At 41.5% G+C, this 27697-nt stretch overlaps 1 protein-coding gene across 1 annotated transcript in view; it reads right to left on the reverse strand.

Moving 5' to 3' along the window:
* The window catches only part of ARVCF (ARVCF delta catenin family member), a 171610-nt gene that overhangs the window by 15565 nt on the left and 128348 nt on the right, over positions 1-27697 (reverse strand). The window contains 2 exon segments of the mRNA XM_050907019.1: positions 541-691; positions 1649-1776. Coding sequence (XP_050762976.1) covers positions 541-691; positions 1649-1776 — 279 coding nt within the window.

A 27697-nucleotide genomic window follows, 5' to 3' on the forward strand; every position in this document is an offset into this window, starting at 1 on the left:
AAAGAAGAGTAAGTTGTTTGGTGTCCAGCTTCTACAAGCACCTACCACACAAAAGGATGAGAAGGGAAGGAGGAAGTGAGAGAAAAAAGGGAGAGCTTTAGAGCACTTCCCCAGGTTAGCTCAGCATGCCAAGGGCAAGACTCCGACTCTAATCTAAAAAGCAGACCTAAGGAGCAACGTCTCTGTAACCACCATGCGTGACTAGGAGCACAAGTGCCATGTCACCCAGAGATAAGGAAGAGACAAGAAACCTCTTAACCCATCCAATCCTCTGTACACCTACACACGCTCCCCTCTCCTGCAAAAATCTACATCTGTTTTCACTCCTGAATTAGAGATTTCCCTCAAACCACAGCTTATTTGAATGGGCTGGAAATACACTCTGAGATGACAGCCCTCCACTTGGTGGCTACAGAGTAATCTTAGATACCATGGATGGAAACTGCAGACAAAATGAATCCTCAGCACAAGTGACAGAAAATGTGAGGTGTCTCAAGGGTATCCAAGATCGCAGCCTGGTTAGAAAAGTTCAGAAGATACCTATAAGATCTTTATTGCGACGATCCATGGAAAGGTTTCTCAGGGCAATTGACACAGCCCTCACAACCTTGTCAGAGTCGGACTGGAGCAGCTCCACAAGCACTGGTAAGCCTCTCTCCTTTCGCACTGTTGCACGGATGTACGTGGACCACTGATCAGAACACACAAGGGAAAAGAAACAACACAAAGTATTGAGAGTTCATATACCTGCCCTTTCCTTCCCTCTGGCATTTCTTTCAGTGCTGTAATTAATTTTTTTTTCCCTGCAAAGACTAGTTAGGTTGTGTGTGCTGATGCATCTATAACTTAACCCATCATTCAAGTTCATCAAGCACCCAGGAAGAAAGGATGTAGAAGTTCATCCTACAGCTTAGCAAGCTGCTGGGGAAAGAGGACAGAAATAGAAGGAAGGAGCATCATCTGCCAGCATCTGTTCTGTAAACACCTCAGTGTGAAAACACATCCTTCTGCATGAGGAAAAAAGAGGTCATTTGGAGGGAGCAGTAAAGCATCCAAAGCATCTGTTATCTTCCCCCACCTCCAATTTCACACTTTCATTCTGTTTCATGATTGATTTTAAAATAAATTGTATTCAAGACAGCTGTGAAACACCACCCTGCTGATCCTCAGGCTCCTGATCCGTCCCACTTTGCCATGTGGTTCTAAAAGTGATCAGGCATACCTTTGAGAGAACTGCCTGATTAGTGCTCAGGATGCTTCAGAGAGGATATCAGAGGACACTTTAGAGTCCAGTTTCCTGAGCAATCTGACAATCCAATGAATTAAGTATTCAGGACACTTAATCATCTAACAACAGGCTTTTCTGAATGGATGAAGCAATGGTTAAGTGGTTTAAGTGGTAAAACCTGCTCATGGTTAAATCGTCATGAGCTCAGTGACACTTCCACTATGTAAATATCATCTGTCCAGAAGATGCAAAACATCTTAAGTGGGCAAATAAGATGGGAATTTCTTTGGAGTTCCCACCTCCTTCATTTTTAAAGGAGATGTAAATGCCCAAAGTAACAGCACACTTATAATGGGACATAGCTTTGTTCTTTAATTACACAAAGGAAACAAAAGAGACTAAAGAGAAGACTGCACTCACCATCCAGTTGCCAGCACTGAGGTTCTGCAAAGCTCCCGCTGCAGCTTCCAGAGTGTTGAAGTTCTGACTTTCAGTGAGGATGGAGAGGTACAGTCGGACCACATCTGGCTGGTACAGTAATTCAAAGCCTGCAGGTGGAAGAAGAGGAAAACAGAAGCAAGAGAAGCAGAGGAGGCAACGTATGAATAACACATAACATACCTTTATTTAATCACATAAGACAACAGCCAAGAGAAAACTACACCACAGGAAGAAGGGCTTCTGCCACATCCAGAACATTTTATCCACAGTTGCTGAAAATGGTGCACACGGGAACTCATGTGCAGGACATTCATCTGGCCTGAAGGTCCCTTTGCTTCTCTTCAGGTTGACAATTCTTTTTGAAATCTGTGCTATGCTATATACTGCCTAGCAGGCTGAGTATATGCGTGTAATAACAAGGTGACAAGAGACAATTTTTGCCTGCAACAATTCTTACTTTGCATCTCTAGACTGGATTGCAAATTCACCTTGCACTCCCGTTTTCATTCAAATCTCTCTCAGTACTTTTACAGACACAAACAACAGGGCCAAAGAGAGCAAGCTACACAATAATATCAGCCACCCCCTTCTCACACCTAGGTGACAAAAGAAAGATGCAAGATGTCAAAGTGACTAGAATCCCCAACTGGTAGGGGCAGGGAGAAATGCTGACTCCAGTTCAAATATTAGGTAAAGAAATACACCAGCATCGTACCACACTGGGAGACTGCGACAGACACATATGTTAACTAAATATCCCGAGAGTCACTGTATCAGCTTTGCAGTTTAAGCATGACAGGAATGAGAACTATTCCCAGCTCTGCCAGGGATTTCCTTTTGTGATGCTGAGTAACTGACAGTAGCATCCGTGTCTTGACTTCCTCATCCATAGGATTAGGATTTATCCATCTACCCACATTAAAAAGGAGGTCTTAGGGAAGAACTCCATCATTCCAAGTTGTTGCATATTTTGAAGCCATTTTTATCTTTCTTCACTAAGTGTGGCATGACACACTGCATCAATGAGGGAAGAGTATGCAGGCATCCAGTTAAAGGACTTGCCAGACAAACAGGATCTCAAAGATCACGGTGCGGTTCAGATTATGTGACCAAAAAAACCCTAAATCCCCTACAGTGTTTTGGTTGAGTGCAGGAAGACACAAGCAACCTACGGTCAAGATAGACTCATCTACAGTGACTGTAGCTGGAAGATATTTCTGGATTGGTGGCTTTTGGGGTGTTTGCAATAAGTAAAGTTCAGCAGGCATTACCTAGGAAAGGATTTCTGGAAAAACGACATGAAAGAAAGCATAAAGGTGTGAATGAGCTTGGGCAAAGAGGAAATTTGAAGCTTGTTTTGAGAGCAGAAGAATTTTTTTTTTTAATTATTTATACACACGAAAAGAATGTTTTTCACATTACAAGATGCTGTCCTAGAAGTGTAGCATAATTCAAAGCAAGTTTTCCACTAGCAAGACAGGAAACCTACAAACACAAATCACTTCCTCTCTTCAGTACTTTCTCTTCAAAATCACTCATCTCTCATATACATATTTTTCAGCACATATCACAGATTATCGTATTTCAGGCACCTCAGATCAAACCTAGAAGCAAGAAAACTGAACAATGCTATCCTATCCAGTGGATATCCTACCAGTTTTTTTCTTTTTAAAACTCTCTGTTGCTAAAGGCTTTCTGAAATTAAAGGCTTACATTTCAAATCTGTCTGTCTCTCCATATTTTTCATACTAGTTATTGCGGTGGGGCTATGTGAGTCGATCTCAGAGCTCAGTACTTTAAACCTTGTATAACACTACCCATAAACACAGGCTACGTTAACCCTCTGGATATACAGGGCTTATTTATCCCATTGAAAGCAAGAAAACACACTTCATCAGCCAAGGGTTTCTTTGCTCCATACCAAAAAACTGATCTATGCATGAGGATCCACGAGCTCCCATGTGCTGGCTCATACTTTCCCTGCTCAGCTTCTCACGTGCATCCCAGCACTCCTGCATTCTTCTCAAACGACTGGATAGTTAATCTGCTCCAAATCTGTGACTGGTTTTAATGCCACCACTTGCATGCTACATGACACCCTACAGATACGTGCAAGCCGCAACAGATGGCAATCCCCAAAGGCATCCTGCCAATCCATACCACTTACTTTCCTCTTCTCCAATGTCGTCTCCTTGTGTTGGGATCATTGCCCTCTATACTGAATGCTGAGAAAAACTGTAGTTACTTAATACATGAAGCATGAACAGTTGTATAGCTTTTCTCCATTCCTCGAATAAGTTTGTGATTATCTGACCTCAGTATGACCTTCATATCACCTTTTTCCTCTGCCACTTCACAAGGTGAATTGGCAATCTAAGAACTCCTCAAGAAAAAACACCACTGCCTGATAAGCATGCAGTATTCCTTTCCTGAACACTAATACTTAAAAAATCTCTTAGGATAGCTTACTGGAATCTTGACACTGTGTTATCTTTTAAGGAAGCTTTGCTGAAATGTAAATCAGATGAGCAAAAGAGATGAAGGCAGGTTCATTAACAGATAATGTTCATACAGAACATTTACCGCTTCTGTATTTGAGCTCAGACTTGCCTGTGGTTCCATAATATGCAATTGTTCAGCCAGTCTTCTCTGATGGCTTTGTTTTAAAGTGCCTAGTTATAATTTCAGCATACTTGGAAACAGCCCCACACGTTCACCCTCTCCTGCAGTCTACAATGTGCCCTTTCTATCAGTCTGTACGTTCCTTTTTGGCTGGACGCTCTTCCTTCTTTGCAGCACCTCACTGTGTATCAATACTAAGATGCAACAACCCTCTCACCTCTGCTTACCTCCTGTGGACAGAGCTGCATTCCAGTCACGCACCTGCCACCCGCTTTCTGTCATTACTTCTCTTCATGCATGAAAGCCTCTCCTTTTTCCTACTTACTAATGTAAGAGCACCTCAAAAAAGTCTTCACCTTCTCTCTTCAATAACGCACAGCATTTCCTCTACCAATTACCGGTACATTCCTGCTTTGGGGCATAACCCCTTAGCTAGTTTCGTGGATGATTCCCACCTCACTCCATGCATCCCCACCTTCCAACTACATTTATGCCTCTGCCCTATTAGCATCTGTTTTAAACAGAGTTAGCAAGTGCTACACACCATACGTGAAACTCTGTCCTCCCACATGTCTCCCCTGCTCCCCTCAACTGCTGCATGCTTCCAGCACTGCAGCACTTGTGTCAGCCTGGTTATGCCACAAAAAGGCAGGCAGGAGTTGCTAAAACAAAGTATTATGAATGCCCCTCATGGACGGCTGCTCATTAGCAGAGATGAGAACCTAATAGTGAGAAAGTTACTACTGCACCGGAGGGTTTTTCCCTCATATGACAGCTGACACTTTTCATAAGCGTTATAGTCCCTTAAAAAGAAACAAACAAGTTTTGTATTTTCTCCATCTGCCTCCTGTCCTAATGAATCCAGCTCTGCTATTTATAGGATGCAATTTGTCTGAATTATTAAAAATTTCCTTCCAGTGTTGCGTGGAGGCCTTGCACATTTTTCCATGAAATGCTTCAAGCACATTCCTGGGAAGCACAGCTGGTCTCACCTCCATTAAGCACCTGCTTCTCTTCAAAACTGATTTCCTTAATTTCAAGATCATCTTAATTATTTTTTCAGGTAATGCTACTTTTGTGCAATATACGGCTAATTGCTTATATCCATTTTTTAAATGGAAATGAGAAAAGAGGGTCATTAGCGATAGGTAATATATCAAACGAGAAAAACATCCACTGTTTTTCTTTTTCTTTAAAAAGCTGTTTTAATTATAGCCCAGATTCAGCACTACCCTTAAAAAGATAATTTCTCCTGGAATAAATGAGACTTTTCCATTGGCTACGGATTTGTGCTGAGTTGCAATCTACACTGTTTCCTCCTGGAAAAGCATGGGGGAAAAGCAAAGTCATTTATTGCTTTTTTTCATTGCAGAAAGCAAAGTAAACAAATTCACTATATTAGCTTTTGCCCTTCAGAGAAACAGAAAATGCCTCAGACACTGATGTCATTGTGAGCGTCAGACATTTTACAGCATCTAAGCATTCCCTCCAGCTGATGACACGAATGTGTATACAAAGGAAGATCTTGCACATTAGACTCATCTTCACCAACATGCTGTAGTCTCATCTTTCTGAAAGAAAAGGAAGATGAGCTTCTTTGCAGCAGAGTTCCTCAAAATTGGCAAATGGATTAGTTCTGTGTGAAGTTCACGCTACCAGGAGGTGCCAAGTGGATTATCCTTCATTTGTCCACAGAACAGTGACAGCACAGACAGCAATTTCAATCCTGAATGGAAAACACCTGAAGAATTAACTGGGGCTGATTAGCCATCTCAATCCATTCAACCCTCAGTCCCTGTGCTGAGAACGATGCAGCAGTTCCTGGATTATCTCCTCCACAAACCTATTTGCTTTCATCTTGGCAATGCTGATCCTGTGCCTATACTTAGCTACATTCCGGCAATACTGCACCAGGTGCCTATCTCTGATACACCAGCTTAATCCCAAATTCAGACAACTCTCTTTGGAGCAAGGTTGCCAAATCTATTTCCTTTCACCACCCACCCCACTTAGGATTTATCCTCCCCCTACAGGCATGGGAAATTTTACACATGTGGATACTGGTCAGATGAGAGTTCTCCTACTGCTGTAGCAAAATGTGCTGCTTCATTTTCTATCCATACAAACACTCTCGGTTGCTGTTTAAAAAGAGAGGTAAATTTCATACGAAGCTGGAAGGACGCTGGCAACACTGTAGGAAAATGGAAAAAAAAAAATCACTAAAATGAACTCTGATAGCTACTCATTGTTGCAGTGTCCACAGGTATGTTTACATTAGTGTTTTGATTCGGACCACTTTTGAAGCAAATTTCCCACTTACTGCGCTTTGGTTCCCAACACAGCGAAGTCGCAGCACCACCTGGACTCCTTTGGGATGACACTAAACCAAGAGATGCACTCCAGGACCACACTGAGGGTCTGCCGACCAGGAATGGAAGCTCAAGGGCTGATCTGCTCGCCCTGAGTCACATTCACTGTGCTGGCCAATTCTGAGCGCAAGATGTGACAGCTACCGGCAGATGGAGCGAGAGGAGCCCAAACTGCAACTTCTCCACAAGGTCATATACTAACAGACTTTGTAGAATAAGAAAGCAGGTCCCTAAGCAACTAGGAAGCTATGAGCCAAAAGAAAAAAAAAAAAGTAAAGATAAAGAAAAAATAAAGAATCATGTCAGTGAAAGAAATGAACAATTTGATTCTGCAAGAAAGAAAAGCTCCACAGATCTTGGACTCCTGCCCTCTGCTGACAACAGGATGGTAACTTCATTACAGCCTGTGCAGTTCATTGTTTGCAAGTTAAACAGTTGTAAACCAGAGTTCAGAATTATTTGCGACAGAAAGGTTTTCAGAACATGTAAGCAGCAAATCAGTCCAGCAGTTCAACCCTCCCCTTCCAGGAACGCCTCGCCCCACAGTATGGTTTTATAGTAGACTACATGAAAAACTCCATAGAAGGCCGGGGGGAGGCAGCTGGTTACTTTTATAAAAACAGTAATCAGATCCTTAAAAAAAAACGACCCATCAGCTCCATGCCATTTGTATGCTGTGCTTCAGCACCCGGTGCACAAAGCAGCTTGAATGCCAACATAAACTTGCAAGATTCTTCTAATTGAAAGGCTTAACAGTAGCGAAAGCGCAGCCAGCTCCAACAGAGCCAAATGCTTGGCATAATCGATGGAGAATGCAGCTCGATGCAGATACATGTAGAATACTGAGTGTCATACAACAGAGGCATAGCAAACTTCTGCAAGGAATGAAGAAGAAATAATAGGTGGAAAGTTCTGAATAGTCCCTATAGCTTTCACGTCAAGGTACAGTACAAGTTAGGACAGGTATTACGCTTACTGCAGAGATGCAATCATGAATGCAGCATCCACCACTGAGCAGAAGCTCTGACAACAGACAGAACAGCCTTTGAATAGTATTGAAAAAAACAACCAGAATAATATGGGACACACGAGACTCAAATCAGGCTTGAGGGAATGTTTAAGACGAGATTTTCTATTTAGAAAATGAACACCATAGTGTGTGACCTTTCCAACGAATCTACTAAGTCACACACCAGTTCTAAAATTACGTAAACTCTTCCCAGCTTCCCATGTACTCTCACAATGAAAGAAGCAATGGCAGGCTAGTTAAAAAGGGAAGCAAGCAACCCCCCACCCCAAAGGATGTAACAGGAATGTTACCAGCACTACCAAACGTGGAGCTATGCAAAAAAAACAACACAAGGAGCTAGGCTGACTGCAGGGAAGACAGAAAGGCAGCAAGGAAAGGAAACGGGAGGGCAAGGCAGTGCAGGAGAAATAAGGATGCCTGGGAAAGCAAACTGTCTTTTGCTATTTCTATTATTCTTTACATTTCCCAAGCTCCACAAGCTGTCAAAGTAACTTCTCTTACAGAGAGTGCTTTCTAAGAGGTTGGTTATATTCCACTTCATATCCAAAGAATATGCAATTCAACAAAGAGATGACTCAATTAAACACAACGCATTTTGACCTTGTGTGAGTTCCAGCACTTGTTTTCTGTGAGCAGACATTTTAAAGCTAATACAGTTTTCCCTTTCCAAAGGACCTGCAAGCAGCGTTTCTCCCAACAGTGTTTGACACACTGCCCAATAACAAAGGCTTTTTTCAAGCATATGCAGCTAAGTCTCTTGGCAACTGGAGATGTTCCGTTAACAACCAATAAGTAGCAAAGGCTCTGGAGGACCAATACTTAATAAGGATCTGAAAGTTGCTGCAGATAACTAGAGCACTACCCAAGCTACTAGTTCAAAAGGGGAATGTGCTGTCCCCACAGGCCTGTTACTGAAGGGCAGGACATACCTGGCAGCCAGGCTGATGCAGAGAAGGGAGAGTTGCTACAGGTCTTCATCAAAAGGGAGAGGAGGCATGTGGGTGAATTGCAGCACATTTAAGCATTTGTAGGTCACCTTTGGCAGTGGTTTTTGTTTGTTACAAGCAACAACGCTTTGGACCCGAAGTTAACATTGAGCCCTTTGGCTGAATGATTAAAATGGATGGTTCATGTAAACAGCTTCCTTTACCGCAGTCCCAGAAGACTTGCATCTGACCTCGGAGACTTTAAGTACAGTACATGAAATGTTAACACTTGCTCCCTCACCAGTTTCTCTGATTCAAAGTTGTTTTTATTTACTTCACAGTGATAACTGAATGCATTTTCTTTTAAAGGGAACAGGACAATCATGTTATTCTAACAGCAAGTCTGTTTTGAAATGCAATTTGTATCTAAAAATTGAACAACATTCTCTCCCTCTCTCACACACACACACACAGAAGACACATTGGAGTCTCTGCTTTGTGAGCTACATATCAAACATGATCTGTTTGGAAGTACAGGTTCCCCTTTTCCCATAACCAGCTTACCACGGCATCACCACTGCAAAATCTCAAAATGGGACTTGGTTCAAAATCCTGGCTCACATATGCAAGTGAATAGGAAGCTAATTCACACCAAAGGTCTGCCAGCTCTGCAGGGTTTCACAGCATGACATTACTAGCCGTGCAAGGGTACTGTCCTCCTGGTAGCTCAGGCACACCTGAGACTCTAAGCTAGGAGTGAACACTCTTGTCTGGAGAAATTCTGTGTCTGCGGTAGTCTTACGGGTTGTCTCTTACTCGTCTCAACCACTAGAGTATTTCAAGACAAAGGACAGATTAGGCTTATCAGGCTGGTGATCTCACTGACAGTGGATCAATATGCCAGGAGAGCAGCAATGCAAATGCTCCTAGATGCGGGAAGTCTTGCCTGCTGCCTCCAGGGAAGCTTCTTCCTGAAGCTTTCAGGTTGGACACATGCCTCTAACAGCTGATACCAAACGGACACTGGGCACAGTGATGATGCGCATTGCACTGGGGACTTCTTAAACAGACAGCAATTTGGCCCACACATACAAGATCAATACCAAGCGTGCCATCAATCATGTTATGTTTCCCTGGGAGAGAAAACTTGAATTTCCAGATGCTGTCTGCTACATAACAGGAATATTAGAACAACAGTGGACAAGGTCAAATGTCCATGCTTATTCTTTTAGATCTCAGTGCTGCTGCGGCTACTATTGACCACGGGTGCTTCTGACACGTCTGTTCCTGTCTCTGCAAGGGTCCACAATTACACAACTGACTTGTTTACTTTCTCTTCTCTGAAAGGACCCAGATGGTAGCGCTTGGTGACCACTCACATGCCCTCAGGGGTGTCTCGTTGTGCATGGCACCAAACAGCTCTATTTTGTCACCCCTCCTTTTCAGCCACAGATAGCAATTGCAAGAACTGCACAATTCATGCTAGAAATAAGAACATTGCCCAGCCCGTCTGGCTTGTCTGGCTTCTGACATTTGGGCCAGTTACACCAGTAGAAAATGCGGCAGCTCAGGGAGGTGTCGACTTACTGTCCTCAGAGCTGCAAGCACAAGCCAAGAATATGTGGGGACACCACAATATCCAAATCCATAGCACAGCCAAAGATGGTTCTGTATTTGCAACTCTGGAAAGACGCAGTGACAAGGTGATGCTACAGAAAGCCTCATTTGATACAAGCGGGTGTGAAGATGGACCTCTCTTCTCAATGGGGAAAGCTTTTAAATGGAGGAATCTCTAGGCTGGAACTTGCTTACTCTCTGCCTTGGTAGGGCTTGCATTCGCTGCTTTTTGGAGCATATTGCAAGCCTTTTCCATTCAGCTAAGCTTTCCCAAAGGAACAAAAGAAACAGACGGCTGGCAAAGCTAATGAGGATTGGGAACTTGAGGAAAATTATTACTTTTCACATTATATAAACAAATGTGTTTTTACAACTGTACATTCATGTATACATGCCAGATCATGTGTGTTTTCAGAGACTTTTCCTTAAACTGAAAAAAAACCAAAACCAGGTAAAAACATTTTCCTTACAAAACCCACATACAGCTCAGTAAAGCATGCTACTGCTTTTCTGATCATAGCTGCCATGTGATGCAGCTGAACAGACCTGAGATCTGAGACACTCTTTTCACTGCCATTACTAGTGCAGATGACTAATTGTCCAGCCCAACCGTCGGAAGGTTTGAGCTTCCTGTATAAAATGTGTTTATTAAAGAGAGATACTCAGTGATTCCCTGAAGGAAAGCCCATTAAAAAAAAAAAAAAAAAAAAAAGACACCACAGCTACGTCCAGTAATAAAATACAATGTGTTGCTGTTAGTATCTTATCAACAAGTCCAAGAGCCTCATAACACAAAAATGTCTCAGAACTAGAGTCATCACTGAAAATCAACAGCACTGTTAAGGGACTCCTTCCTTCGACTTGTGGCTGCCTGAACCTACCATTTTCTTTCCTCTGGTCTTTTGTGTGTGTTTAACTAAAGATCATGTGTTCCAAATTGCCCTTTTTTGGCCTCAAGCCCCTGTAAAACTCAGCTTTGCAGTTCCAGATGCCAATCAGCTGCTTTGACTCCAGGAAGATAACAAGCTTTTAGCTTCCTCCCAGCTCAGTAGTAGAAACCTGTCTGCAGAGAAAAGCTTATTGCAAAAGGAATCATGCATTAGTCCTTGGGTCCAGATGCCACTTAAGTAAATTTATTTTATTAAAAAGATTCTGACATTGTTCAGAACTGTTTAGATGTTGAACAGCTTTATAAACTTACTGTCAGAAAACTCCAGCAAGTAGGGAAGCACAGAAGAGGGGAAGAAACACTACAGAAGACAGCTGCACAGCAAAATAAAAACACCTACTTGGCAATACTTATTTAGTTGAAATATCCACACATCCTCAGACATTAAGTACCGAGTTATGTAAGAAAGGCGGAAAAAGCACAGAAAACACTTTCTTACCTCTGCAGACCTCTTAAGTATCTTCCTTCCTGTCTCCAAGAGAGACTGTATGAAACGCACTGGATCATGAGGCTTGGTATGGTTCCACTAAGTGCCCTCCCCTGCTGTATGACTTGTATTGGACATAGCAGGCCAGTACATCAAAGCTCATAAGGGGCTGCGGAGTGGAAGAGAGGCCACAGTGCTATATAGTGCAAAGCTGTAAGATCCAGCATCAGGTAGGAACCAGCTGTCAGACTGGAGAGCTCTGCGCTTACCCACCCACGAAGTGGTACTCGCAGAGCTGGCAGCTAAGAAAAGGCAGCAGCCAGCGGTTCTGGCCGCCTGGCTGGTGTCGGGGGGGCAACTGCAGCAAGTGGCCACTGCTTTGCCTGGATGCAGCGGCCACACTCCTCCAGACCTCCATGGATGCTATTTCTCTCCACCAGGCCTGCGGTGAGTCAGGGTGTGGGGGGACCCACAGCACCTTGTGGGCTCAGCCCTCCCTCTGCCTTTATGCACTGGGGTGCTGGCACTGAGCCTTAACCAGCAAGGCAAACCCAAGTCCTCCATCACTTGGGAATTTACAGAAGCAGGACTGCTTTGTCAGGTATGGGACTATGGGGGTTTCCACTGACTGCACTTCAAAACACTGTCCTGCTGCTGAGGGACTTTCTGCTCTGGCTTGAAAGCCCGCACACTCCTGACAAGCATTTGGATGTATCAGCAATGGGCGCTGCTTAGAGCTGTGACAGACAAGGATCGACAGACAGTATTTCCACTCGGGCTGGCACCTGTCAGGTTCTCCCCTTCGCAGCCTGTCTGAGTTTTATCTTCAGTGCCAAGGGAAAAAACAACTTCAAGAAAAAACCCAAATCTTTCAGAGCTCATGCACACTGAACTACGCTGGGAAGTGAATTTGAAAGCTTCTTTCTGGGTTACTCATGCTTCACCGAGTCTACTTATACTTCCACTTCTCATCATGATTTTTATGTAAAGTCTCATAAATGGTCATAAGCCATTACACAGGTATTTGGTTATTCATATCAATTCAGTTGCTTGTTAGACGCCCATCTGCTTAAGGCAGTGAAGGGCAGCAGAACTCCACAGCTTAAATCCTTGAATAACAAGGAAGAACAAATCTGTCTATTCTCCAGTGGATCTACCCTCACGGAAACATCAAACACTTCAAAATACTTCCCAGTAGGAAGGAAATATTTGGATATAAACAACTAACCTTTTTTGGGGAAAGGTTATCAAAATCCAAGCTGAGAAGCAGCTAGCAGGTCCAGTCTTAGCCTATAGAAATGAAAGGTCAGTGATTCCTAATCACCAGGACCGATAACAGAAGCCTGTTTGGTTCATTACAAGCAGAGTCCTGCAATCTTGCCTTTATGAGCATTTTATAAGCAAGTGCCATATGGAAAGACTCCCTCATGTTATTAAATAATTTATTATACGCCAACCCAAACACTTCCTCCAATCCTGTTTGTGTCCTGAAATTGCTAATTAATTCCTCCTACAGCTTCCAAAGTCAGAAGTATGTTTCGATTCCTCTCTCCATTTCATGAAAGCTGCCACACGCACCCAAAAGCAGCCCAGTGCCTCTAATCTGTCTCAATTACAGTCACTATGCTGCTCCCAGGCAATTCAAGTATCTCCCAAGCATCCAAAAAAAGAATTCGATGTTTTCAATGTCAAATACATGTCAGGCCAGAGCAGAAACAGCACGAACAGGTGGTTTTCTTCAACTTCCCTAACAAAAAATGGACCTTGCAGCCCAGGTTTTCAAGGTACAGTATTTGGGTACTTAATTCTCATGGATTTCAGCAGAAGCTAGAACCCTTAATGCCTTCAAGAACAGAGATTTTCCACCTGTCCTCAAAGCACTGTATCCAGGCAGGGACTACAGATGGTGAGAGGCAAGAGAAGATGCTGCTGCTCCTCCCTGTTTTGTATTGGGATGCACTGGGACGTACCACCTTGAAGGCACAGAGTGAAGCGGTACTCTCCTCCTTTCTGCCAACCGTTCTCTGCAGCTTTTTAGAAAATCAGGAAAGTTTCTATTAAATGTAAACGTGTCTGCTGTTTGATACACTGACTGAATATCTGATAATCTCAGGCAGAACTGACACAAAACGAGCTTTCCCATAGAATTGTAGGTTTCCTGGAAACACGAACCTTGCTAGAAGACTTAAATTTGGACCAAAATGTGAGATAAGACAACATGATCTGGAGAGAAGTAGCTCTCTGAAGCCTTAGCTGGCCAAACACACACACATTTTACATCCAGAAATAAATCTATTTGCAAGTTTAAAAAAAAAAAAAAAGTAAAAAGATTGGGGCCCCAGCGTGTAGCAATGAATGAGATACTTAGTGGAAATGAACAGAGGAAGCACGGAGACATTTTTCAAGAGGCAACAGGGGAACATTACACAGCATCCAACTGCAGCCTGGCCCCATCTTTACCATCCTACAGGAATGGCCCGCGTTCACAAACCACCAGAAAGTCATATGAGAAATTTTACAACAAAGCCACAGCAGACACTACCTCAAAGCAACTCTGACAGCTTCTTTGAAACCACTTCATTGCCGTTAAAATAGTGAAAAGATCCCTAACCCAATAGCCACTTTGTTTAGGACGGTTTTCAATTTCAATGCAGCTTTCTTATGGTAATATTATGCAATTAAAAATTGAGCTTAAAACTACCCATGTAAAAGATTCTAATCAGAAGCTGACATTTACTGTGGAGGTTGTTCATGCCCATAGAAAACTCTGAAAAGGTCAGTATAAGTGTGAATAAGGTGAGATACTTCCTCAAGAGTATCAAAATTTCCATCGTGTTACAACCTATACCCATTTCTAATCCTTCATATATGCAGGGCAGTGTTATGAATGCCCTGATGGCTTCTCATGGGCCATCTGAGTCTGTAGCTGGATCTAGAAACAGGCCTCCAGACTCCAGTGAGAGGAGTGGCACCAAATTTTAAGCGTTTCAGGGAAGCTGGGATCCAGCCACAGAGAAAACTGCCAATACAGTTTAATTTCAATGGATTTAATCTCAGCATTGCTTTCAGCAAGCAGGTATGTAGGATTTGGGAAGGACTTGCTTGTTAGGGTTTAACTATTAAGCAAAACCTTGCAGAACCACCCAAATCTAAGTCACGCATGCCTTTACCAAGTCTGAAGTTTTAGACACTAGCACTAACCTGAAGGGAAGTACTCTCCTGGAAGCAGCACACATGTAATTGAATAAATGGGATTAAGTCTCATGCTCCTAACACTCACACTTTCTCATTCCTTGAGAAATCCCAAACACACTGCAATGCAGCTAACACCTCAGTCATCCTTGATGTTTCTCACCTCTCCTCTTACACATCTGCAAGTTGCTTTTTGTGCTCTGCAGTGATCACTAGCACGTTTTATGACACAATGCGCCAAGCATCCCCAAAAGGGGAGTGGGAAACCTGCATTTGCAAGGAATGCAGACTTCCAATTTCCCAAGTGTTTAAAGGTCATTAGGGACACTCCAGTTAAGGCAGATCCTTTCTCTAGATCTTACTCTTGTCCCCTCACATTTTGAATGAGTCTTTGGAGATGCTTTTCTTGCTCATCATTTTTAAGCTCTCAGCAGGACAAGATGCAATTATATGCTCAATCATGATTACAGATTTGCTGATTGCTATTTTAGAGGTCTCAAAACAAAACTCATTAAATATTCTTTCTGGCTTTGTACGAGAAGAACAAGAACAACTGATGTTTCCAAATGGAGTGGGCTTGCTACCTGGCTTGTTAGCATGAACCAGCAAGAAAGATATTGCTTTAGGAATCAGGAAACCTCATCTCTGTTCCCAGCTCTGCCACTGAAATGCCATGCAACTGCACAGCTCACTTCAGTCCGTGTCCCCCTTTCCCCTCCCACAGTATTTCTGTCTTGCCTATCTAGACTTGGCCTGTTCAAGTAGACTGTCACAGTGTGTCAGGTACTTACACTTTACGGGGGCTACTGGTAACAGAGAATAGAAAGTTGCTCTAAATGTCTCCTACAAAAGCAACAACATATTCAATAAAGTAAGGAGACCGCAAGGTGCGCAAAACATGACTGACCTGGACATGAGGTGGAAGGACTGCACTTCACCTATCCTCCTTCCAGACAAGCCTAATGTTTCCTAAACAGACAAATAATGTTTCATGCTATTACAGAGTTCCAGTTTTCCCTATGACCAAGACACAGAAAATTCAGGGCTGAAACTAATGGTCTGAGAGGCCCAAATAAAAATGCTCTCCTTTCTGCCACATACTGATCAACATTCACACTGATCACCTGGAAACGCCTGGGTCAGCAATCAAGCTCTCCGTGGGTTCAGAGCAATGAACAGTTGGATTGACATTGCTTTCTAAACCATGCAGAGGTAAGATTCCCCCCTCCTCCAGCTGACAGGTAAATTTAAGTGTCTGCTTTACAATGTAAAATGCCAGCCTCTCAGTTCAAGGTCATTTTTCTTCAATCCACAGTTAGAGGTATATGGCACATTAAGTCATATCATTCCCCTGTCATGTTGGAGAAGGGGGGAGCTTTTAAGCCTGTGCAGAGCACTCAGGGTTATAGAAATAAATATGGCTTTATATAGCAGCTTTCACATTCAAGATATCTCAAAGTGGTTTACAAAGTAATGAGTCAGATAATAGGACTGCAGCAGCTGTGTAGGTATACGCACTAGAAATTAATGCTGAGAAAACAGAAGTCTTAATTTTTTGATTCTCTATTTGCCTTTCTGCAAACCACGACTGCAGCTTCAGTCTGACTAATGAGCATCAGTGACTTCTGCAATTTAGAATGCACAGGTTATTTGACATTCCAGTTTATTTTAGTTTTCAGATTAACTCCATGATTAAAGCTCTCCATTAACTATAATAAACACTGTTCAAGCAAAAGTGGAAAACTTACTGCACGTACCTCCCCTGTCTTGGCTGCATTATAAGGAAGGTCTCCTTGCCTGATCTCTAGTACCTCAGTTTGCAATTAGTTCAGAATCACACAACTATTTCATTTTTATTCCCCTTTCTCTCTCCCATCATCAGCTGTTATAAGCGGACCCTCAAAGATTGATTAAGGTAGTGGTGTGAGGACTCCATGGTTTACTGTGCTGGCACCAGAGAAAGTACGTATTATAAGTAAAAATGTATTTGTCTTTTAAAAAAAGCCATAACGGGACACACACACACGACAATGACACACAGATGACCTAATTAAAAATAATAATAATAAAAAAAAAAAATCAATCAACCCGAGATTCACCAATTAAGATGCATTTTGCATATATGCTCCTTGCCCAGGTTCCATGGGCAAATGGGCTCTCTCATTTTTCTTCCCATCTGAGTCACCTAGCTAGCTGTCATGGATTAAGTTGTTTTGGAAAAACGTTGTCCCTAAAAAACAGAATGTGCTGGTTTTTTGCAGACTTTTTTTGGCTGACTTTGTAATCAGTTAACAAGAGTCACACACAACAACTAGATTGAAAGAGAGCGTGGGAGGTCACGTAGGCCAGCTTCCTGCTCAAAGCAGGCTCAATGCTGAATTTAGACCAAGTTATTTATGCCTTTGTCCAGTCAGGTCTTGAAACCCTTCAGTGACAGAAAACCCTTCAAAATCTCTCTGAGGAACCTGTTTCAATGCTTAATTAGAGGGCATTAGCCTGCATTTTTGTGGGCAAAAGAATACCAGACAGGACAGCCAGACTATCCCAGACAGACGCTTTAAGATTCGAGGGATGTCTGTCTAGCGCTGAGTTTTGAAAGCATCTGAGTCACGTAGGCCTCTGAGAAAGCTATCCACATTCCTATTACTCCTAAAGGCACAGCCTTCATAACACTCACCCAGAGCTGTAACTACTTCCTTTACTTATGCACACACTATTTCTGGAAATCTGGCAGGGGATTTAAGTCAACATTACACCATTTTTCTGCCTCAGCTGTTCTGAAACTTTCTGCTATTCTCTTAACTTGTCAAGTAGCTTCGTCAGCAGAACTTTGCTGCGGTACTTTTGATGGACACTAGAGACAACCATAACTTTGTGCAACAAGGTTTTTGTAATTGATTTTGACATGAAATTTCATCCTTAAATTCCAACAGAAGCTGAGTTTCTCTTCCTTGCACTTCATGATAATACTGGCTAGGCAATCAGGACAACTTTCTGATTCGAACCCTTCTTCAAAGTATCATCTCATTTCTTACACTTATGCTAAAAGGGGGTAAAAGTCTCTGAGCTTTCATTGGTATTGCTTCTTAAATGAAACTAAGTGGCACGGCAGAAATCTGACATAATGCAACAGGGATGGATGGATGGAGTGAGTTTTTCACTGCAGTGACTAAGTCCCAAGACTGAAGCAGTTAGTGTTACATGGGATAAGCACCTCCCCACCAGCTCCGGCTTTGATTCCTGGCAGACTTTCTTGGCACATTCTCATTTTATAAACAGTCCTTGAGCAGCATCTGTATAATGAGCTATGCTCTGTAGTAACAGGCATTCTATTTTAAAGTAACAATTAGAATTGCTTACAGAAAGAAATGCTAAATGAGACATGCAAAAACATATACACAAACCAAAGGGTGGGGAAAGAAGAGTATTAACCGTTCTTAGCTGGGGCAAACAGTACAGGGAAGGCTGTGAAAGGAAAAACATATGACTGACAACTATCACTTTCCGACATTAACTATTTTATCATCAGAAATGTTAGCCAAGTATAAAGGACATGAAGATCCAATCAGTGGTTGAAGGGTTAAGATCCTGCATTGCCAGAGAGTGCACGTTGCTATAACTAAAGTAAATGTTGTAGCTGGGCTGTAAAGCTTGCCAAGGTCTCAAGTTATGTATTGGTTTCTGTATATACGTATCTATACAGAGCATCATAAATAATACAGCTGAACTTCTCCATAAAAATACACAGTAAGTGTAATATGCATAGCAAGAATACAAAGCAATTAATAGTATTACATATTTCCAAAATACTCTCTACAACATGAACTCCTCAGTCCATTCACACAATATCCCATTGGGGCAAGGCACTACTATCCACCTTGAACAGAAATTATGTTTTTATTTAATTTTTCTATCACTGTGGTGCTAGCAACAGTTGTGATACACAATACTTTCACAGAATTTTGCTGTTTTTACAAATGTATCATGTACACTCCATCTGTGCTGGCTATCACAGCACCAGTGAAAATACCAGTAATTATTCTAGTGAAGGCAGTGGAAGCAGCAGACACTTCATGAAGGAGTTCACTATAGCCCCAGCATCTGAGTGCAATTAACTTGCCTACGGCCACTCAGCAGGTCAGTAGCAATGCTGCAACGTGAAAATGAGACTTTCTTACTTCCAGCTCTGTCTTGTGCTGAAGCTCCAGACCACTCCATCTCCTTAGTAGCTGCTGTAATTACCACGTGCTTGAGTGGAGTTCTTGCTGTTTAGTTTTTCATAGGCTACTTTATTATGCAAGTATATATAGGCTGTTCTAGTTTAAGGTGTTATTAACCACATGCATAAGTCTCATTTTCTGTGTGTTTATAACTTGACTGCAAATTCACATCAAGTTGGAAAGGGAATTTACCACCTGGGATTCTTGTCTTTTGAAGATACTGCTACTTATTATAATAGATCTATATTCTTGGGTGTCAGCCTCAGGCAAGAAGAAGCTGGAAGCCAACTACTGGAGTTGTTTTATAGTCCCATGAGAGCCACAGGTGGAAAGACCTAAAGGTGGAGAGGGAGAATCTTGTCTCCAGCTGCCAGCTTTTCCCCTCCACACACTGAGGAAGACTGAATGTTCAAGAATGCAAGAGAAGGATAAAGAGGAAGAATAGTTGTGGATATTCATTCAGTATTTCCAGGATAACTAAAGTACCTTAGAGGTGAGTCAGATTTTTATCATTCAGAAGGAAGAGTTTGAAACAATTTAGAAAGCAAGCTGTCTTCCTAACTCACCTTGCATGTGACCTCTAGCTGTTAAGACAGAGGTAGAAGACAAAGGGAAAAAGAGGAGCTCTACAGGCAAACAAATTATAGCACAGCCAAGAAGCGATGGACAAGAACAACCACCTTATGATTTCATGAAGAGCTTCATATTCTCTACTCTGTATAAATACAGAGCTGAATGGAATTCTTGTATCACTACAATCGCTCCTCCTGCCTCCCCGTCCCAGCAGTTGTTTCCCACTGCTCCCTCAGCTTCAACTTCAAAGCTACATAACCTAAAACTGAAAAAGACATTCACACTATGAAGTGTCCATACTGGGGGTGAGGAGGTGTTAGTGGCAGTTAACTATCACAGTTGAAATTTCTTCTCCAGTTTACATTGGTTATATATTCTCCATGTAGCAGAACTCTTCAAGTTTCCAATTCAAATCTTCCTGACACAAAAGTAAATCTTTCTTAACTGGGTAATTTATAGGATAGTCTAGTCACACAAACATTGTGCTTCCCCTTACTACAGCTGCAAGAGCTTTTCTGTTCCACAGATGTCGTACCAGGAATCTAGCCTGTCTCATCTGTAAATACAATTTTTGCCTGGATGTCCCTATGGACAAAGCAAGGGACCAGAAAGCACGGCTCAGAGCTGCAATGTCGAGGTATTCTCAGAAGCGAGCGTGCAATGATTTGACAAACATGGTAGCAATTACCAGAACGCAAAGCCAAAACTATTCTTCACATTCCTGAGCAGACAGATAACACCAGAGTAATAGGTGGTCCTGTAACGATCTCAAATTCCTCTCACATGATTTGGTGGAGTAACTAAACCCACACAGCAGAGCTGTGAGAGTCTCAGCAGCACTACTGTACACAGTTACTGTGTAGGGTTTCAGTCATATCATTAATATTTCTCCCAGAAAAATAATTGTTTCCTCACAGTCTCCAAAGTAAGAATGTTGTAGGATAGAATTGTATTAACAAGTGAAAAGAATTAGCAGCAGAATTCAGAAAGGTCATACACACTTGAGAAAAGCAAGGTTGAACTGCGAGTCCTTATCGATATTTGAATATTCCTGCAAAAATAACTGCTATGAATATACAACATTAAATGCCTACATGAATGCAAGTGACCACACCCACCAACGATGACAGTAAAACTACAGGTAAGGCAGACATGCATCTTCCACCTCAAGACAATGCTGATCCTAAGACAATGCATGCATACGTCAGTGGATAACAAATGTATCTAGTGGTTGACAAACACTGCCATACCTAGGTAACTACTGAACTACAAACATCACTTAAGTCACCTGTATGTCAAGAGAGAGCTAAAAGGATACAGCACTTGAAGAAAACCACATTTGGCCTACAAATGAATAGTAACATAACAAAAGAAGCAGAGCGTAAGAGAAAGTTGGACACTCAGTGATGTTCAGTGATACAACTTACCTCCCTCTTCAAAGGTTTGCTGACTCCTACACAACAGAGCACTTCATTTTATTAAATTCAGATTCTAGGAATATAATGCAATACAAAAGCATAACTGTACCCTTTACATGTCTGCCAAAGTCCTGTTGCAGCAGCATGCACCAAGATAAAAGCCCAAAAGACTTTGTCTAGTTCCTGTTGTTTAATGCATTGCATGACAATCTCTCACCATGGGTACCTGTGGGTAAAACACGCTATCTGGGGAAAATCTGCTGCTTTAACTGCTCAGCTAGTTCAACATCTGTTAAAAATAGGCAGGAGTTGTTTTGGTGTTTTAAACCTTATGCCACTGAGTTATGTAGAAGGATAGAAGTCGTTCCATGGACAACATCCTTCAAAGGCCAAGCTGTTCAAAGCTTACTACCTGCACAAAAGCAACAAGGAAGAAACAACCCTTAAGAATTGTGCTAATGATTTATTTTATGCAACACCTGTGCAGCAAGGTGAGCTTATCACAAGACAAGACTGTGAATCACTAACTACTAGGACTGCTTTAGCAAAGAAGTCCAGCAGCTCTGCATGGGTATGACACAAATCTACCATACAGAAATGACTGAACCTGGCAACAGGAACTGAGAATAGCTAGTGACAGGGAACACCGTGACAATGAAGCAGTGTTTATTCAACAGGTTTCAAAGCCAGCTGTCCCCGAAAAGTGCGGCAGACCCTTCTACTTGTTCCTTCTCCTGCCTTGTTGGCCTACATAAAACTTCTCAAGCAAGAACTGCAAAACATTTCCAATCAGGTACAATCCTACAGCAAGTTTCCTTTTAGGTACCCTGGAGTATGTACTGGGACTAGGCCTGAGACAGAAGTCAAAGAAAAAGTCACCACCACCCATCACTGCTCACCTCATCTAGGGTTTACAGAGAACTTGTGCTGTCTGTAAACTCTGTAAAAAAATCTCTGTAAAAAGAACAACACTCCTACTGGAATGATTTTCTGTTTTAAGGAAGTTTTATCAAGTTAATTATTGGTGACAGAATTTTGCACTCCATTTAAAATCCATGCTAAGTGAGTAACCATTAAACCCTCTCCATATCTGACTCATGCAAGAAATGCACGCATCATTAAAACACAGGTGTCACAGTGTATCAATATAGGTTACAACTCTTACAGGCTTATGCCAGTCTACTTGAAATGAAAATAATCGTTGTTCTATAATACACTTGGTATTAGTTCAAATTGCTTGAGTTGTCAAGTTAAGAACAACAAGAAGCTATTTCAGACTCATTCTTTTCATTGGAAGAAGGTATGTTAGGGCAGAAACAAGACAAAAGACATAATAGTACTCCTGGACCTCCAATTCACATTCCAGCTGCATCTCCCCACATGATTTTTCAAATCCTTCAGTTTCAGCCCTAAACTTACAATTTACGTTCTACATAATCAAATTTAACAGATCCATAAAGATCACAAATAAGAGTTCCCACCTGTAGAGCACAGCTCAGCGGGCCAGGAAGCAACCCACTGCTGTATTTCAACCCAGCACTGAACAAACCAGTGGCTCAACAAAAGAATTGCAGAAGATAATGATAATAAAAGCAGAGTATTCCAGAACAATTAGCAGTCAGCTATGGAAAAAGCGCGAATGCAAGAAAGGAAAAATCCACAGGTGCCTGCTCTAAATTCCTTGCAGATGTTGGGAAAAAGAATGTGAATTTACAGGTACCAGGCTGGAGAAAGTTTGGCAAGGGCAGGCTCCATATGGGAATTTTCCTATTCAAGGCAATAAATTTTCTCTGACTCAAAGCATTGGAAGACAGATGAGAAGTCTTTCACTGCTTTGTAAATTATGAAAAACACACGGGACCAAAATGAACACTCTGCTTAGTAAAGCAACAGAAATAAGAGATACTTAATAATTCTGATAGGAATTCTCAACAACGTGCATGAAATACTTAGAAGATGTTAACACAAGAACATGTTACTTGCTCTTACAGAGGAGATCTTCCCAGTCCCTCAATTTCCACTAGCAGGCACAGGAGGGGTGTGGATGGTTCCATTAATCAATCAGTTCTACTCACTTTTTCACAATACGACAATCAAAATTAATGATTGAAGGGAGCTGGAAAGGGCAGGTGAGTGCTTGAGTCAACTTGTAAAGATTTAAAGAAAGCAAATTAAAATGGCAGTGAAATGAGAACGGCAGCTAATCTTAATTACAAACCTAAAGTCAGAGTAAAGCTTCAGTGAAGTTTCTCCCCCCACTACATGTTGCCTTTAGCTGAAGACAAATTGACAGCATTTTTGTAATCTACTAAGTTAAAGTCATTACCCTGACAGTGCCAGGAAGTCTAATTTCCTGGAGCAGTAACACAAAGATTTATAAGTGAATTTAAACACTCACCTTCTGGAACAGAAAAATCTATCATCAGCATCAGGCTACATGGAAAGTGACTGAGGATTTCAGATAATGGAGAAAGAAGAAATTCACCTGCTGACAAGTTCATCCAAAATCTCATTCCCTACCTACATAGGCTACTGACCCAGGTAAGTGTACACACAGAGCTGAGCTTTCATATAAATTCAGCTTTTCTGTGAGGTCCCTGCTGCAACACAATAGACTTGTTCAACTATAAGCAGCTTTAGCAGTAGTTCAGTATTTCTGCTCGACTCTCTCCTAAACTTATGTTCCCATTAAAAGGGAAGTAAGCTTAAATAATCAAAATGGAAAAGATAAATTAATAACCACTTCAATAACTGATTTAAAGGAGAGAATGAGTTAGCTCATTCTCAGGCTGAAATGTACCTGCACATGTCTCCCTATGGCTGAAAACTTTCAACTCCCTAATGAGATAAACTGAAATCATAGCTGAACTTCAACACCCAAAGCACCTTAGAACATCTACTTTTATGCCATTAGATGTATGTGCGCATAAACAAGAAGTCATGAGATCTGCTTAAACCAAACAGCACAGAGGTCTGGATTTAATTAGGAATAACCTGCTGATTCCATATAAAAAGCTCTTGTGCTCTTCTGGACTTTCTCCTCCCATGTTCCAGCACTGATGAACAGAGGCGGACAATCCAACACCTTCACATCAGGAGGATTAAATGCTACAACCTTTACAACATCTTCAGAGATGTTGTAAATATCTGACACGTATCAATGCTGATTCTTTTCAGAAAACCTTATCGCACAGTCTGCCACCTGAGACACTGCTTTGCACTGCACAGATACGGTTAATCCTGATCTTCCCCCCAATGCATGAGCCTCCTGTCACTATTCCTGCTCAGAAATAAGGACTCTGCGAACAAAGCAAAGGAATCGTACTATGCTATGTATTTAATGTGTACACAGGAGAAATCAGCATTTGCACTGTGGTAGTGCAGAAGAGAACATGCTGCAGAGAAGACAGCCAACCGCACTATCAGTGACCTACTTTATATTGGGGATGGGATTTCAACAAGACTTCCCCCCCCCCCGCCCCGCAGCAGCAATTTTTGAAAGTACTAAATTTAGCAAGGTCCCGAGGACAGCATTCATAATTTTTTGTCAGTGCTGTCCCCTTCTCATATGGCTCTATACAAGCTCTTATCGCTTCCCCCCAAAATTTATCCCCTCTCTCTCTTTGACTGTCAGAAAAAAATATGCTCCTTTCAACAAAGAGGAAACAAGAAGCTTCTCTTCCACAATCTTTCCTCATGAGGACAGCAGTACTCTGGACACTGCCAGAGCATATATATATATATTTTTTTATATCAGATGAGACAGCTTCTGAAAGCACTGCAAGTTCTCCTGTCTGACATTATCCAGTTTACCACAGATAACAACCCTGAACTGGAAGCTTTCCCCTGCCAGAATGCCTAGCACATAAAATTATTAAAGGCTTAGAAATGGTTTCAGGGCTGCTCAAATGCTGTGCTGCAGCAAAATCTGATTTCCATTAGAAAACCAAGAGCAATTAGAAGAAAAGGAGACTAGTTCATCACTTTGAAAAAAAGAATTGCTTTCATTCATTCATTCATTCCTCTCCAGAACAAACAAATTCCAGGAAAAAAAAAATGCTAGCATTTAAACTAGGTAGTAACTCACAAGACCCTTTGGGTAGTTCAGGACATGAACGTGTTCCTAAGCTGTCTTGAACAAAGACTGAGAAAACCTCTGCCTCCCACACAGACACTAACCCGCCCCCACCCCCCAACTAGAAACTACAAAAGTTTCTGGTTTTATGATGTTCGGCTACAGGACAGGCAGAGATTCCTGCAATTAAAGTAATTTGGAGACCAAGCAAAGTTTCCAGAGATGACAGAAAATAGGCCTGAACTAGTTCACTTTCTAGTTCGCGGTTTTTCAAGCGAACGTAAGCACACTATCAATTAAGCTCAGTGATCATACCTAAGAATATTTTATAGGGAAATCATGATGCCAAGTTCTTGAAACCTCATCTTTAGATCCACCAGATAAGCACCATGGATGCTGACTATAAGGTTACAGGAAACCTAACACTACTGCATCCCAATATTTGTTAACTACCACAACGTTCATTTGCTGCATTGCATGAACAAATCTTATTACTGCAGTTTCATTTGCCCACAAAGATTCCAGCTGAAAACTCACTTTAATATGGCTTTAATAATACACGAAAGAGACTGATCTATAATTGTTGATTTTTGAAATAGCACTTCATTGTGTCACTCAAACTGAGTGCTTTTGATCATTAAAACTTGCATGATTTTTCAATCTTAGTAACGCGGTTCTGCATCAGCTGAGAGCTGATCTCATCAGAGCCAATTATACTCTATGGCACAGATCTGACCAGAGCTTTTAAGGGTTTTAAAACTGCAATTTTATTTTTCTTATCTTACTGAACAATTCAAAGTCCTAGCAGTCTTGTTAGAACCTTTAATATCCAGGAACTCTCATGTAAACTAGATGCTTAGCAGGAAACCACTAGTAAAAAAATGAACAAAAATGCATCACTGAATTTATTTTTTACTCTTAGCACTCAAGTGAATAGTTTCTCACGCCTTTTTCCATGTCAAAGGACTTCTTTCAAAATGCTGTGGGATTAATCTCCTGACCTAATCTAGCATGAGCTATGTAGTCAGACTAAAATCTATTCAGCTTAGATTAAATGGGGGTATCTTGAAATTATCAAACCAAATCTCTTCAAGAGTGTGTAATTTCTAGCAATTGAATATGATAATGAGCTGTGTATACTCAGAGAGACAGATATGTCTCCCATCAGTATGCCACAACAGTTCTACCATTAACAGAGCCACATGAAAGATTTTTATCTTATTTTAAGGAAAGTTATGCAAGATCCATTTCTTTGCAGAAATCCTTGATTTCCATCTTGTCCCTTTAATGGCACCTGCATTCCAATCACATTTAGAAAGGAATGAAAGTGCTAAAGCCCTTGCTATATTTTGCATTCCTTTCTTTTTCTGCATCCTTAAGACGTCTCCTTGCTCTGCAATGTAATCAGCACCCAGCCCTGAACTGATGGCATTAAAGTGAAGGTTGGTTAGGACAAGTTCCCTGCAGCTCTCCGAATGGATTGCATTGCACCTTCTAAGAGGTGCATTAGTATCTTGTGCAATAATGCACCAAATGAAAATTAGTGTTTAGACATTAGCCTAGAAACTGTACCTATTGTAAAGGGCGTCTGTAAATAGATTAGATCCATCTATATATTAGGATTAGTTTGCATATCATCAATCAGAGCTTCACTGCCCATGAATTTAAGTGAGAGTGCAGCACTTTACAGGTGTAATTACTATACCGTTACTGACTATCCATACATCTCTAAGGATGTTATATATGGCCTCTGTTGCTGCCCTCAGTTAACAGTAAGGAAACTGAAGCACAAATTAGTTGATTCAATCAAGGTCACTAAAGTAGCATAGTTCAGGTATCGCAAGTCCAAGGGTCTCTCCATTGAGTCACAGTCTCTTTATAGTCTCTGAAATTGTACAAGTGATGCAGGAAGAGTTTAAGATTTTCCTTCTGAAGAATACTCAGGTAGTTCTGGGTTTTCACAGATCATTAAGGTGAGGGTGCTGTGGGACAGCTTTTCCTGCAAGGCTAGGTTGGCAGGGTGGTATCGCAGCAGTTGCCATGACAATGGCTGAATCTTTGCAATGACATTGCACACACTTAATGAAAACCTGTGCAAGTCTCAAAACACCATCCAATGCTGTAAGAAGTCTGACGAGATCCCAAATCATCTCCTAATCTCCAGTTAAAAAAAAAAAAAAAAAAAAAAAAAAAAAAAAAAAAAAAAAAAAAAAAAAAAAAAAAAAGAGTACCACGCATGCAGGAAGGGAATGCAGATTGTTTGTGAAAGATTTCACCTCTGCCAGAGCTGAAATACAAAAGCACAATGCAGAAGAATTTTTCTGTGAACCTCCCGATTCTGGAAAACTACAAGTACTACTCACTACAGACAGGTAGCAATACAGTATTCAGGAGAAGACTGACTATCAGTAAATACAAAAAAATTGAACTCATTCCTTGCCGTCACTCTCCAATTCGTTGAAACACTGAAGAACTACAGAGATGCCAGGGAAGGGAAAAGGTTAGTGATAAGTACACTCACCTAATGCATTTCATAACTCCTTACATTCATGTCTAGTGCAGGTGATTTGCAAAAGGAGTTGTCAAGGAAGACAGCATGCACTCACCCCT

This window comes from Gymnogyps californianus, chromosome 16 (genome assembly GCF_018139145.2).
Source record: "Gymnogyps californianus isolate 813 chromosome 16, ASM1813914v2, whole genome shotgun sequence".
NCBI classification, from domain to species: Eukaryota; Metazoa; Chordata; class Aves; order Accipitriformes; family Cathartidae; genus Gymnogyps; species Gymnogyps californianus.